This window comes from Drosophila tropicalis, unplaced genomic scaffold (assembly GCF_018151085.1).
Source record: "Drosophila tropicalis isolate 14030-0801.00 unplaced genomic scaffold, ASM1815108v1 contig_878, whole genome shotgun sequence".
Lineage (NCBI taxonomy): Eukaryota > Metazoa > Arthropoda > Insecta > Diptera > Drosophilidae > Drosophila > Drosophila tropicalis.
In genome coordinates, this window is record NW_027173374.1 from 7,948,399 (window position 1) to 7,962,949 (window position 14,551).

The window sequence follows — 14,551 nt, forward strand, 5'->3', positions numbered from 1 at the left end:
GTACGTGTGCTATCGTCGTGACGGAGAGAAATGTAGGGAAACGCATCCCATCGTCGTTGTCGTCGTGGTCGACAAAATCGCTTCGACTACCAGCAGCAGCAGCAGCGGCAGCAGCGCTGTGGCTAGTGCTAGTTTTGGCATGGCCAACATCACCGCCGTCGTCGTGGTTGTCGTCGCTGTCGCTAAAGAAGCAGCGCCTTTTCAAATTTGGCCAATGCGTGTGCTGCTGACGTTCAGTAAGAAAAGCGTCGCCCAGCGGTCTAGTACAAACGAGTACTCTGTACGCTTTGTGTTCCTTCTGTTATTTGGTTTAGGCTACCGACGTATAGACGTATCCTCAAGTTGACAGTGTGTGTGCGTTGATCTCGTCATTCGTCTCTCTCGCCCATCGACTGATAACATTTTGTGCGTTTCTGTTTCACCAGTTGAAAGCAAAAGTAATGATTGTCATATATTATTTTGAATTATTAACATGGTCCTATGATTGATCTACTCAAGCCCAAAAGATCATTAAAAGCTATTGAATTTTTGTTGTTTTTTTTGTTTTTGAAGCACTCAACGTTTTTGATTTAAATATTCCTAACTGTCTTTATATGCGAATTAAATGCCAATTCGACTTTCAATAAAGTTTTAGCAAGTATTCCCATTGCTGCAGTCAGTCAGCCAGTGACTTTTAAAAGTCATCACAAGCAGCAACAGCAGCAGCCGGAAAAATAATTGTCGACTGTTTGCTGTTGTTTTAGCAGCTGATAGAAACTTTTCCCAAAGAGTTTTCAAATTTCTTTTTGTTCATTTGCATGACATTACTTATACGCCCAGACGGAACAGACCTGCCTCTTTTAGCTGTCTGGCGCGTATTTGACGGCAATATTTATAATTTCCGTTGCTGCTACTGCTACGTGTATTGCTGCTGTTGCAGACAGACAGACCGACCGACAGACAAACAGAACAACAGCAATACAAAACAGAGAATATAATTTGTGATTACCGGCAGGCAGTCAGGCAAAGTACATGAAACGATATCCACAAAGCAATGTAAGGTAACGAGAGACACAGCAAGACGACAGCGAAAAAAGAAAGCAAAAATAATAATAATAAAAAAAAGAAATAAATACAACAAAAATTACAAGCAAAGTGCGCTCGTGTTCGTGTATTTCCGGTTGAAGGAACACATAAGCGAAACATAACAGAAAAGCAAGGAAAAATTATAAAAATATATACTTTCATATATATACAAATATATATTCGTAATAAGAACAGCACATGCGAAACGAAGGCCAAAACGAAACGCAGCCAACAGCAAAGTAGAAATACATAAGCATCAGCACAGGGCAAAGGCCAGCCAACGACAAGAAAGAGCACGAAAAGTGAAAATACATAACTGGAAAGAAAACTTGCACACAGGCAGTGAGCATATTTCATAAGTTTCCAGGACACACACACAACACATACACACATTTTCATACACAGCATCACAATCATACATATACAAATATATATATATATATACATATATATACAGGAAAAAGGAACATAGCCGGCAGCCAAAGAGCCAACGAACATCAGGGCCAGCGCATATGTGAAACGGCGGCGACAAAGGCTAACGTACAACCTTTTGGCTTCGAGTTCAGCAACTGCAGCCACAGCAGACAGCAAATAGCAGACATAAAAAGGATCAAATCAAACTAAAACTCCATATCGAACTCCAACTAGAACAGTTTGTTGCAGCAGCGCCAAAAAACACCAAAATTCATTCGCAAATTATGCTGGCCATGTCCACCCTGATGATGCCAGCACCGACTATAGCCATGGGTGCTCCCCAGATCACCATGGGTCCGCATAAGCCTCCGGAAACCAAACTATTGGCTATTCATCCAGCTGCAGCGGCGGCTGCTGCTGCTCAACAGCAGCAACAACAACAGCAGCAGCAACAGCAACATCAGCAATCGGTGGCAGCTGCTCATCTTCAGCACAATGGCCAACAACAACAAATGCCCCAACAGCAACAGTCCGCAGTCCAGCAGCAGCAGCAACAACAACAGCAGCAGCAACATCATCAGCAGCAACAACAACAGCAGCTTGTTGCCAGCAACTCAAAGCCAGGTAAGTGGTAAACATAATTCGCAATTGTTTTTGGCATTCAGCTGGTGGCAAGATTCCATAAATATTCAAATGTCGTTGACATTTACTTTCAGTGTCGAAAGAAAAAATAGAGGAAAAGAAAATTCTAAATTCAGCTAGAATATTTATTGTCTTAACTGAACTTGAAAAATTTCACATGCAATAATTTATATTTTCAAATGACACTCAAGTTGAAAAGATTCAAGTTCAGTGTATGGAAATTGAAATATTATTTATACCAAAATGTTCTGAAAATTTTTAAAATAAACCTTAAGTATTTGAAATGATAACTAATCTTTTAAAATATCTGTAATCTGTAGTTAAGTTAAAAGTTTATAAAAATCAATTTAGTTGGAATCTTTCGAGTTCGAAGAAAATTAATATATACTTAAATTTTTAAATTCATAAAAATACCTATCTTTAAAGATTGAAAACGATTTCAGAAAACTTGAAGAAAACTCGTAAATGACATAGTTTTTTTGCTTTGCCAAAAACTCCTTGTTGTCATTGATATGCTTATTTGGGTTTTTATTAAGGATTCAAAATTGTCAATTGAAGTACTTACATAGTCTTCAATTATGTAATCCGAACTACATTATTATTTAATATTCAACCCCATTTGAACCTTAGTTCAAAGTTCAGGAGACGAACAGGTTTATTGAGAATTCTGAACAACAGAATGACAATTATAACAAGATTACAAAGATTCCAATCCCCATTCTACATCCATTTCAATGCACGTATTGATTTGCTTGGAACAATTGATAGAAATTTGTATGCAATGGAATACGACAGTAAATACGAAGTAATCTAAACCCGTGTAGTAGATTCAATTAGAACTTGCCTTCGACAGAGAGACAGACAGTTCAGGTTGAGGTGAGCAATGAAATCGTGAAATTCCAATAAGTCATATTTTTATACAGACATTTTGTTTTTAGTTATACAATTTAGAGCTTGCATTTACGCACACGTAATCCCACAGAATGACAGGACTTGCACTTGCAATTGCAATTTTCAAATGAATTATTGTGGACAGGCTTAAACCTACAAACATAGAAGAGGTCAGGGACGTGAAAGGGTGCACAGCCTAAAGAGTTTTCTTGCCGAAATGTCAAGTGGTGGGCATTACAAACATAAATATCAGTTACAATTTTCATATTTTTAACCACAAATGAAAAATTTGATACATTCAACGAGACAAAGAACGAAAGGACGACAGAAAAAGAGACAGAGAGTTCACAAAATGTGGGGAAAAAATATATTTTCAGAGAATTCGGAAAGGAAATTGCATAGCCGAAGAGATTTACAACTTAAAAACAACTTAAGCCAAGAACTTTGAAACAAAAATCTGGCCCTAGCAAGAAGAAGGCGATGCGAGGCGAGATGTGTGTTGGGGGGCGTTTCGTCAGAGAGGCAGGGTATGAGTCAGAAATTGGTAGGCCTATTCTTCCTGCCACTCGTCCTGACTACGGTTGCTAATGGCAAAAACTATACACAAATAGACACAGGCAGGCATGAAACCGGAAACAACGGTACAGGAAGCTGTATGAAAATGAAACGTTGCCAACGCCAGGGGGAGTGAGCAGGGAAATGAGACGCCTGCAGCCAACTGCGGCGAGTATCCTTAGACTGTAATGAAAAATGGAAAATGTGTAGTGAAAATAGTGAAAAGCCTCTGTGTTTGCCTATTTGTGTGTCTTTGAGTGTGTGTGTGTGTATATATATACATGTGAATTGCCTCTTGCTCAAGAGCAACTTGAAAATGAATTTAATTATGGCAAAAAGTGAAAATTTCCACACTTCAGTCTGAGAAGTTTGCTTTTACCCAGAAAATGGCCAATGGGATGAAGAGAGGGGAAGAGAGGAACAGGCGGGAGATACATAGAGCTCAGCGGTATAACTGAAGCGTTGATGAGCGTGTGAAGTGTGGGAAAATTACTAGACAACACAAGGCATAAATAAGAAAACCGACAACACAAAAACTAAAGGAGGGTAAAAGTAAACGAAAGAGTCTGCCAGGCAGCCAACCAACGAACCAACCAGCCTGTCAAGTCTGTCTTTTTGTCAGTCAGTCTGTCTGTCCGCCTGCCTGAGCATTGTGTAAGTTGGCTTAATGCGAGACGGCTTAGGTCGAGGCAAGGCACAGAAAGGCAGCCGCATGATTAAGGCTAGTTTTGTTGTTGTTCTTGCGGTTGGATCAGAGAAATGGAAATGGCTTTACTGATATGACCCAGACTCGACGACAATTGACTTTGCAATGAGCCACACTTAGCTGCTAATTAGCAGAGCTAGAAAAAGTCGACAACCGAGAAGACAAACATTGATTAGCTGGCCAAATGATTGCAAATTGAAAATTAAGTACATAGCAAATTTCCAATTCAAATATGCCAACGCCAAGAAGGACACAAAGGACACAGCAGCTAGCAAATAGACATGCATATAAATATCTATGTCTATATACATATATAAATATATGTAGAGTAACCACATGTGTTTACGAATAGATGTAATAAATACATGCATACATGTGTACATATACATACATACATAGCCACATATAATGGCACACAGTTCTACAGTCAGCAGCACACGGTGCATGAACTTTGAAGCAGCACTTGCCGCACATCTACACAACCGACTAGTTTAGATAGGAAGAGGGGAGGAGATGGTAATGGAGGTGGCGGTGGTGAAGAGAGAAGAGCACAGTTACACCTACACTGTGCAGCAAAAACAAACTGTGAAGTGTCGCAGCAACAGCAGCAGTATCAGCAGACTCAGCCAACAAGTGCCAACACAGTAGCTGATGGTGGGGCAGCAAGACTCGCAGAGATAAGACTCAACCAACATTCACAACAAAAGTAACAGCAACAACAACATACCTGACAACTACCGTACAGTGAGAGTTGCCTAAAACATTTTTTTGTTAGTAACGGATTTGCAGGAAAATGTTTAACTATCAATATGCAGAATCTTTAAAGGAATACTAAAACAAATCATGTCAAACTTGCGACAGAGATTCACCAACAAATAGGAGCAAATCCTAAAACTTGTGTTCAACTCGAAGAAAGTAAACTAATGTTTGTAATTGTTGTTTTCGAGATTAGCTCAAAGAGGACAATTTGAAATACCATAGAGAACAATTTAGAGTTAAAGATCAAAGTATCAACAACCAATAGAAAGATATTCTTTATTAGGTAAACGATTACGATATTAAAACCTAGTTGAGTCTTAATGGATCTTCAAATATTCACATAGAAGTAAATGTCACTGTACCAAACTTTTCGCGACTTTGCCTTCGCGGGCTATAGCACTTGGTCTGCTTGTCTGTTTTTTCTTTAGCATCCAGAATGGAACCGAAGCAAACCAACAACAGAATAAACTGCAAGTAGCGAACGAGCACTTCACTTTCGCCCAGCCCGACGGCGACAGCAAAACTTTTAAATTGGTTGGCAACACTTGCAACACATATACACAGGCATTCACACTCGCACTGACACTGACAACACACACACACAGAAACACCTATACCAATGTTTGTTTTGGAAATGAATTTGGCAATTTTTGTACTGACTCTGTAAAGGACCAAGATAGAGAGAGAAAGAGTAGTAAAAGCAGAGAGTGGCAAAATGAAGCGAGAGACAGCAGGCAACACCTCAAAGTAATTTGCCAGCAAATCATTGAAAGGAAAACGAAGATGAAGCAGAAGCAGCAGCAAAATCAGCCAAAAAGTATGCAGTACCGAATGCGATACTTACAATCATGTGGGTGGTGTGCATGTGTGTGTGTGTGTGTAAAAACCACTAAAGTGAAATGCATTTATCGACCGCAAAAGCGTTCGAAATGAAATCTGTTTAAAGGATTTTAATACCCCAGTAAGACCGTGCTGCCTGTGCATGTGTCTATGTCGATGTATATACATATATATGTACATATAAATATGTATGTATGAGGATTGTGTATAAGAGTTTGTGCGCTTGTAAAAGTGTGGGAGTAGGTATCCAACAAAATGGTGGAATGAATGCGGGCGAACACAAAAAGTCAATGAATTCGTTTGGGGAATTGAAAAATTAATTCAGTTGCCGTCGCTGGCATCGATAAGGAGAACGAGTCGGGGTAAGAAAAACTTTACACGCTGCTCTCATTTTATGTGTGTCTTTATCTTTTCCCCTTCTCCAATTCATCTCTCTCTCTCTCTCTTCTGTATGTTTGTGTGAATTTACTCACACATCTACATGCTTTTTACTTACTAATGATTTCTCATTTCGCTTACGGTATTTTCTGTGTTATTTGTGCTTTTTGTCTTACTTTGCGTTTTACAGTTGCACACCCAAAAACCAATCCCTACTCCAACAGTCTCTGTCCCTGTCCCTCAATCCTCTGGGACTGAGGCCAAATTACTCAATGCCGTTGTTGTGGATTTTCCTCATTTTGATTCTCCCTTTGCCTTGCTGTTCATCACCCCGCACTTTTGTACAACATTGGTAGATGTTGAAAACGAGAAGAGAAGGAAATTAAGCAAAAAGCGCAAAGATTTATTTCGCTTTGATCAAAATTAAATGAATTGATTTTAATACGCCCCGTGGGCAAGATATTTTCAACGTTTTCCAAATGAAAACGCATAAAAAGGTGTTGGTTGGCCTTGTGGGCGTGGTCATGTCTGGGTCCAAGTTGTTGAAGATTTTATTTTATGCCGCTAGCCATTACAATTGAGTAGCTTTAGCTATGGTCGTCTTTCTATATGTACATATACATTCGAATCATGTTGTGTGGTCGGAAAACTTTCTTAAAATATTCTCCATCCCCGCACATCAATTTGCATTGAGTTAAGCTCACTCCCATTAAATAGTCATATTAAAGAAACGATAAAATGTTTAATAACAACATTAAAGAAAATTCATTCGCTTGTTTTTTTTTTAGGTAGTTAACGAGATGCAATTAGTTTAAAACGTATATTGATTGCATGAAAAGTGAATATGGAAAACTAAAATATACAAAGTGCAATTAGACACACTTTTAAGCACCAAGTTTATTTGTCTTCCATCAAAAAGACAGGAAAGTGTATCGTAGTGAGATTCATCTTGTTATTAATCCATACTAAGCTTATTTAATACTTTTTGAAATGTCAATAAACAGTGTCTTAAGTATTCATTAAAAAACTAATCCTACGCCAAAGTGTTCATTAAAAAACATTTATTATTTATCATTTGTTATTAACAGTGATGGATTGCATGATAAATATAAATTCAAATTAGTACACTTCATGTTTCTTTGCAAATCAAAAGTTTTTCGTTATGTAGAAGCTCTCTTAGTTTAATTATACTTTCAATCAGTTTTTAACACCGATTTTATTTATAACTAATACTTGGAACCAAATCATTTTTAAGGTTTCTGTACCCGAAATTTCGTTCACAAATATATTTCACTTTTGTCCTTATCAAATTGCTGAAATTCCCAATTCACTGTCCTGACAAATATTTTTCAGTTTGTGTTTTTTTTTTGTGCATTTCCACTTTGTTTTTTTTTTTTTTTTGGTCTATGGCAAATGAAAAGTTTACATTTCATTGCTCAATTTGCTTGACATTTGGCAGTAGCAGTCGCATAGAAAATGAGTGTATTCTCGTTGCCAGTTTTTTTTTTTTGGTTTTCAGTTTTTGCTGCTTTGATCTGAAACTGTTTTTTCCCATTGACGTTGGAGACCATTTCCGAATTGTAGACAATTGACAGTGGCGTCGTTGTTGTCGGCGAAATTGTCGCCTTTTGTGTATCGAATATTTGGTGAACGTAATAAAAGTGTCTGCCTGTATCGCTTGTTGCATGATACCATAAAAGATGGCCACTCCCCATTACCCATGCGCCCAGCTCGTACATTAGCACCTACAAAGATCTATGGAGAGGGGGCCTAGTTTTACTTTGGTGCAATTTAAATTTCATGCATTTTTCATTAATACCAAATGCAGGGCGACCATTTTGGATGGTGGCTCTGTAAACTGGAACTGGAAACTACCTCATCTCAAATGCCCATTCATTTTACTGTAGCCAACAATGAAAGTCGAGCAAGAGGCACATTTACATTTTTGTATTTTTTGTTTTTTGCATTTGCAGGACAGCCTCCATATACTCGAATAGACTTCGATCTAGACTGGCATTTCTTTCAGAGTTCGTATCGATTTTGAGTGTCGCCTGCCATTCAAATGGTTTTTATTTCGCATTTATGTGCCCGCCCCAGACTTGGCACGTTCCAACTGCCGTTCCTTGGCTACAGCAGGAGCAGCTAACGAAGGATTAGAGCCATGTCTTTAACCCTATGCTGATGCATTGTTTTTGCGTTTACTCTTTTATATTCGGCTTGGCTTTCGGTTTGTTCGTTTTGTGTGTGTATTGAATGTTTTTTTTTTTTTTTTTTGGGCTTTTTCTGTTTTTTACGCCTTTTCCGACTTTTGCATAAAGTCATTTGGGGCGTTGATGGAATTTTTGAACAGAAGGCAAAGGGTCAGAAGGTCATTTCCTCACTTTACCGCCGATTGCATTGCATGTGATAAAAAAACGAATGAAAAGTGTTTAGTCTTGAGCTAAATTTTATGAGCTGTGCGTGCGAACTTCTGTTTGTCTTAGTTCCTAACCGAGTATTATTGTTTGGCTGGTATTTTTATGCCAAAAGACCTACTCCTAAACACAAACGCACACACACACACACACACACAAAATGTATGCAAATATTAATTTATAAAATTTCAAATGGTTACCCATCATAGACAGGAGAGTTTTGTCCTTACCAAATGTTAAGCCAAAAATAAAACCAATTCAAGCTAAATAAAACAAACTGTTGGTAAATAAAACATGGACTATGGACTGTCCATAGTCGTGGCCATAAAAAGTGCTAAGTAAACACATGTGGCCCCATTGCTCTCCACCTCCCACCGTCAACTGCCCACCACCCACGGTCCCCATCCCACTCTTCTCGCTCTTACCATCCGCAAAGTAAATGCCTGCACATAGTGTAAACACATAAATTTATGCATTTTCAATGGAGAACTGTTAGCATAAATTTACGGCCCAAAAAGAAAAAAAAAAAACCAAAAAAGAAAAACGAACCCAGGATTGAAGAGGAGCTGGCTCCGGATGCGGCTGAGAGTGAGGGTTTGGGTCTCCGTTTTGGGACGGGTAGAAACACAGCGAACGGTCGGTCGGTCATCTACCAGAATACTGTAGAAAAGTGCTTAACAAAACAGAGCAAAACAAAACAAAAATAGCGTTAAAGCAACGCAAAGCAAACAGTCGACAGTTGAGTTGAACAAAAAATGCAAACAAATACAAAAAAAAGAAAACCCCTAGCAAAAAAGGCAACTCACAAACAAACAAAAAAAAAAAAATAACAAAAAGAATGAAGCCAAGGGTCGAGTTGCCTAGGGTATGCAGTCGTCGTAGGAGGGGCAGGTGGGGCATCGGGGTACTAACTGCAAAAAACTTGAAGCAAAACGCTAGCAAAATTTTTTTTTCCTGCTTTAAAAGACTTAACACATTTCCAATGATTGAATCAATAAACGGCGACATGTGCGATTGCATGAGTGTGTAAGTGTGGGTGTGTGCGTATTGGCATTGGTGTATGCGGTCGCTAACTGCTGCCAATTGCAGTACCCCAAAATGGCCGACGAATAAACGAAAAGAGCCATGGCAGCGCTTTCTCTTCACTGGGGAATGCGTGTATTTGTTATTTTTGCATGCCTGCATTCAAAAAAACCCGTTTTGGGAACAGCAGCTGACACTCTGTAGCGCCCGTTTGTAGGCAACACAAATGTTTTTTCTCCTTTTTGGTGAATAGTGAACGACGAAATCATTTTTTATACCCTGTAACTATTTGACTATTATAATCGACTGTGCATAGTCTTGGTCACATTCATAGGCCTGACTATTGTGATAATTCGGTCGTATCTCTTTGGAACGATTTTAAAACAATATTGATAAGAAAGTTCATTGCAGCTTCAACTGAGTTTGTAGTTGGTTTCTCTGATGCTTCATACAGAGTAGTTTAATCGTCGACATTCCGACTAAAAAGAGTAGTTCTTTTGGTATGCTTGGTATGTGCATTCGGTCGCATATTTGCGCTGACCAAACAGAGTGCCGGCAAATGGCAAATGTTAAAAACTGCGCTTTTTAAGCCAAGTCAGACAGTGCAAGCTGACGCAGTTTGATAGTGAGCAAATGATTGGTCGTCCACTTAAAGCAGTTAGACACAGCAAGAAGAATTGATGGATGAAAAGAGCAATGACATTACTTATTAAAGCTATTTGTCATAGGTTTTAAATTAAGCTTTTCGTATATTGTTTGCAAGTGAAACAACAATTTCGTACCATTTTTTCAACTCTATTCTATTGTTCTTGTTTTGTTAGATGTCAAAGAGTTTAAGCCAAAAGCATAGAAAACAATTTTTCAACTTTTCCACCAACAACGAAACGAGTGCTGATCTGCGGTAAATCTCTTTTCCTCTTGCTAGACTCGTGGACTCTACATTTCACTCATCTCCCCTATTTTTTTTTTTTTTTTTTTTGGGACATAAAACAAACTTTTCCAAATTGCATAGCACTTTTGCAGCGAATGATAGAGCGAGATGAAAAGATGAATGAAGAGTGTGTGAAAGGAATGAGACGATATGTCAATAAGCACGCATAGAGAGCTAGTATCCAAGGCAACTTATAAATTTCTATATGCGCCCAAAAGGCCAAACAGCATGTGGGCCGGGGCACCCGAGAGTCCGGCAAGGAAAACTAAAGTAGAATGAGTGAGTGCACAAACATTCGACTATCCGGGGAATCGAAGGCGAAGGCAAAGTCAGAAAACTAAGCGGAGATGTATCCCGGATATGCCATTGAAAATAGTTTAAAGTTGTACCAAAAAGGATATTGAACTAAGCCAGTTGCGCGCATCAGCTTAGCTACTTGTACATATATATAAAACATATATACATATATATTTCTGAGTAAGTGTGTTTGTGCGGTGTAGGGGGTTGTCCTCACTTGATTTTCTATTTGCCTTAGAGTCGCTGCTCGCTTGCCTTCTTATGGAAATCCGCATGATGATTGCATATCCTTCGCTGCATGAAAACGGAGACGCTGCTATATCCCTAATGCCGCCAAAGTTTGCGTTCATTTGGCTGCATTCGTTGGATGCCTCGAATTTTGCCATTTTTATCCATATATATATTATGTACATATGTACATACATACATTCATATGTATGGACCATTTCTATTTTTTTTTCTTTCTTTCTCTGTCTCTTTCTCTCAGCTTTCAGCTGAGAAAACTTTTACTTGGGTTTTTCCCATTTTCCTTGTTGGCTGCGGTGGCAGCAACGGCGTCCTGCCAAAGTGTTTCTCTTGCATTTGAAGAGCTTTTTCTTAATGTCACTTATGCATAAGTTCCTATGAGTTTGGCTACATAGACATACAAACATACATACATACATACGTACGTATAGTACCACCCATAACCCATATCCACACGCCCAGATTCGGATCCAGATCCAGGCTGGGGAGAAACTTTACTTGCCTCCTTGTGTTTGCATGCGGATAAGTGCAACGAGGACTCAGGCGAGAACGACACATGCGTCCCCAGCATGTACATACGTGTGTCTCTGTGTGTGTGTTTGTATTTGAGACTAACTTGACGGCACATCCTCTGTAGGGATTTACAAGTGCTTAGTTCCATGTCGCAAAAAAACGCTTTAATATTATTATATTTTCTTTTCTATGCACTTGGCTGTGTTGCCTGCTTTTCTTGCGCTTTTCTCTGAGCCCGTTGCAGCAAGGGTGCAGCAAAATAGAATTAAAGTAAATTAAATTAAATATCTGTGGGCCACAGGACACAACAGGACAGAGTTGAACAGAATAGAACTGAACTGACTGGCAGTCGGGCAGACAGGCAAAGGGCAATTCGGATTGACTACACAGCCGTTTTAAGGGCTTCTAGGCCCCCTTCACATAAATAAACCCAAGACACAAAATAAAATGACAAAAAGAAAAAAAAAATGAATGGCAAAACGCCCACCCACGCCTTCTTGATGTATTACATGTGTTGGCATTATTTACTTAACTCTCTGCTCTATTTTGTCGCTCCGAAAAGTCAAATTCCACTTTTCGTGTCCCAGTGTCGCAGCTATTAGTGCAGCAGCAGCAGTAGCGAACCCATCTGAACACCAAAATAACAACAATGCCAGAGACAGACCATGAAAAAGAAGACATTAAGACACAGCATGCGTTACTTATACACACTCAGACGCACACACACACAAACACATGGGGGAAAAAAACATCCAAATGGTCCAGGACGAGGCCATGCTAGACATTGGTGGGCGTAAAGAGAAAGAAATATAATGCCAACATAACATTTAATCCAAGAAATTCCATACTGTAGTCTGTAGAAAGGACAACGTTGGCAAAAGCAGCAACAACTTCAGACACTGTTCGCAGTGTGCACCCTGAGGCAAAATAACAATCGAAAAATTATTGATGTGAAATATCGAAGAATTGAAGTTAAAATTCTAATTAATCACTAAACGAAATTCTTAAGATAAAGAATCTTATCATCTTATTATTAATTAAGATTAATTATATTAAATAGTAGTTGTGAGGTGTGTTTTATAGGTCCTCTAAACAAAGTATGAATAAAACTTAAAGTCCTTAAAGTCAAGAATTTTTTAAATTTCAATAAAAATAGAAGATACATATGAAACAAAGCTAAAACAAGAGCCTTTAACTAGGAGAAAAAAAAAACACTTTTTGTAAAAACACAATACTAAAGTAGGTACATATGGAAAAGAAACTCCTTAGATAATCAGACATTAAAAACATTTATCAAATATATAGTTAATTGGAATTCGCATTGGACTCTACTGAGTGATGATGATGACGCGCAACTGGCTGACTGCACCAGTTGTTAAGAATTAGTGGGTGAAACTTTTCCTTTCACATGCCATCTGTTGAGTTTCCTTTTGTAAGTAGCCCTCCCCCGGCCAAGGGCAGACATTTTCAAGCACAATTGCTCTCTGATTACTAAAGCCAGGGTGATCATTGCATAATCTCAGTAGCTATCCACAACTCGTACTCGTAATGTTTATTTCCACTGTGCTTATCTGGACATAGTCGGCAGCAGCAGCAACAGTAGCAGCTAGAAGCAGATCCTGACGGTGGCGCACTTAAATGCCATAACAGAAAATACATAGAAAGCGCACGAAACGGCGCATCACATACTTTCAGGAGCTGTGGCAGAGAAACCATAAAAGCTGGAACTACGAATGTGAGCCAACGGAAGGAAGAAATAATCATAAAAATTATTTCAATGCAGACATGTGTGTGTGTGTGTGTGTGTGTGTACCACAACTTGGGTGATCAGAAAGCTGCAAATTTCTGTGGTGTCTGGGCTGGCAGATACTCTCTGTCTCTCTCATCCAGTTGCACGATTTTTCTCTGAAATGAGCTGACTATAACCTTTTGAAGTTGATTCCTTCATATTTTTGTTCATTTTGTGGAACATTGTGATTTTGTTTTTTTTTTTCTTGACGCAAGGAATGTTCATTTACTGACTACTTTATTTTCTATTTTGTTGCCTCTAATTTGGTTCAACACGAGGCCATGAGTTGCAAAAGCCGCACTCATGTTGGCTAACCTTGTTTGAAGATGGGCGGAAAGGGCGCTTCAATATGATTTATTTGGGCACGTGGATGCACCCGGGGCGACACCGGTCCTGGCCGACGCCATCATTAACATTTAATTATGCCATTTCCATTTCCGTAATGAAATGAACTTGTTAGCCAGGTCAGAACACACACACCCACACACAGTATAAGAGAAGAAGGCAGGAGGCAAAAAAAAGAGAACGAGCCCTTTGTTCTTTTATTCATTGGCAAGGCAAATTGTCATTGATTGTGTTGCTTAATCTGAAGGCAAATCGAGGCGATTCGTGTCGACTCGCTTCGAGCATTAAATCGAATTAACTTAAAGGTATCCCTCTTCTCCTCGTGGATGCGTTGCTTCCTACCACAATGTGCTCTCTCTGTCCCTGTCTCTCTCTCGCTCTCGCTCTCTTGTCCTTGAGAAGTGGTCATTTGACATTTGTCGACAAAACGTTTACATTAAATGTTTTGCCATGTCCATTGCCTGTTTTGGCTTTCTGTGAATGTGACTTCGTCCTGGCACTTCTCACTTACCACTCTCTATTCTCGTCTCTCGTCATTTGTATTTGTATTTGTGTGAGCTTGTATTATTTTGCTTAGTTTTCTTTGGCCATTTCCACAATGTCTTTGTCGACATTCTTGAAATTTTGCACATTGTACACGATGGCAGCTGGGAAGAAGAAAGTGACATTGCCGGGCAAACATTTAGCGTTCAAGTTGAGACATTTGCGTTGACAATTTGTTTTTGTTTTCCACACACACACAC

General features: G+C 39.0%; 1 protein-coding gene across 1 annotated transcript in view; it reads left to right on the top strand.

The window, feature by feature from the left end:
• The first annotated feature begins 243 nt into the window (after window positions 1-243).
• LOC137585156 (uncharacterized) overlaps window positions 244-14,551 on the top strand; it is a 92,011-nt gene continuing 77,703 nt past the window's right edge. The window contains 2 exon segments of the mRNA XM_068300815.1: window positions 244-437; window positions 1,523-2,103. Of these exon segments, the coding sequence (XP_068156916.1) occupies window positions 1,764-2,103 (340 nt within the window). The 5' untranslated portion in view covers window positions 244-437; window positions 1,523-1,763.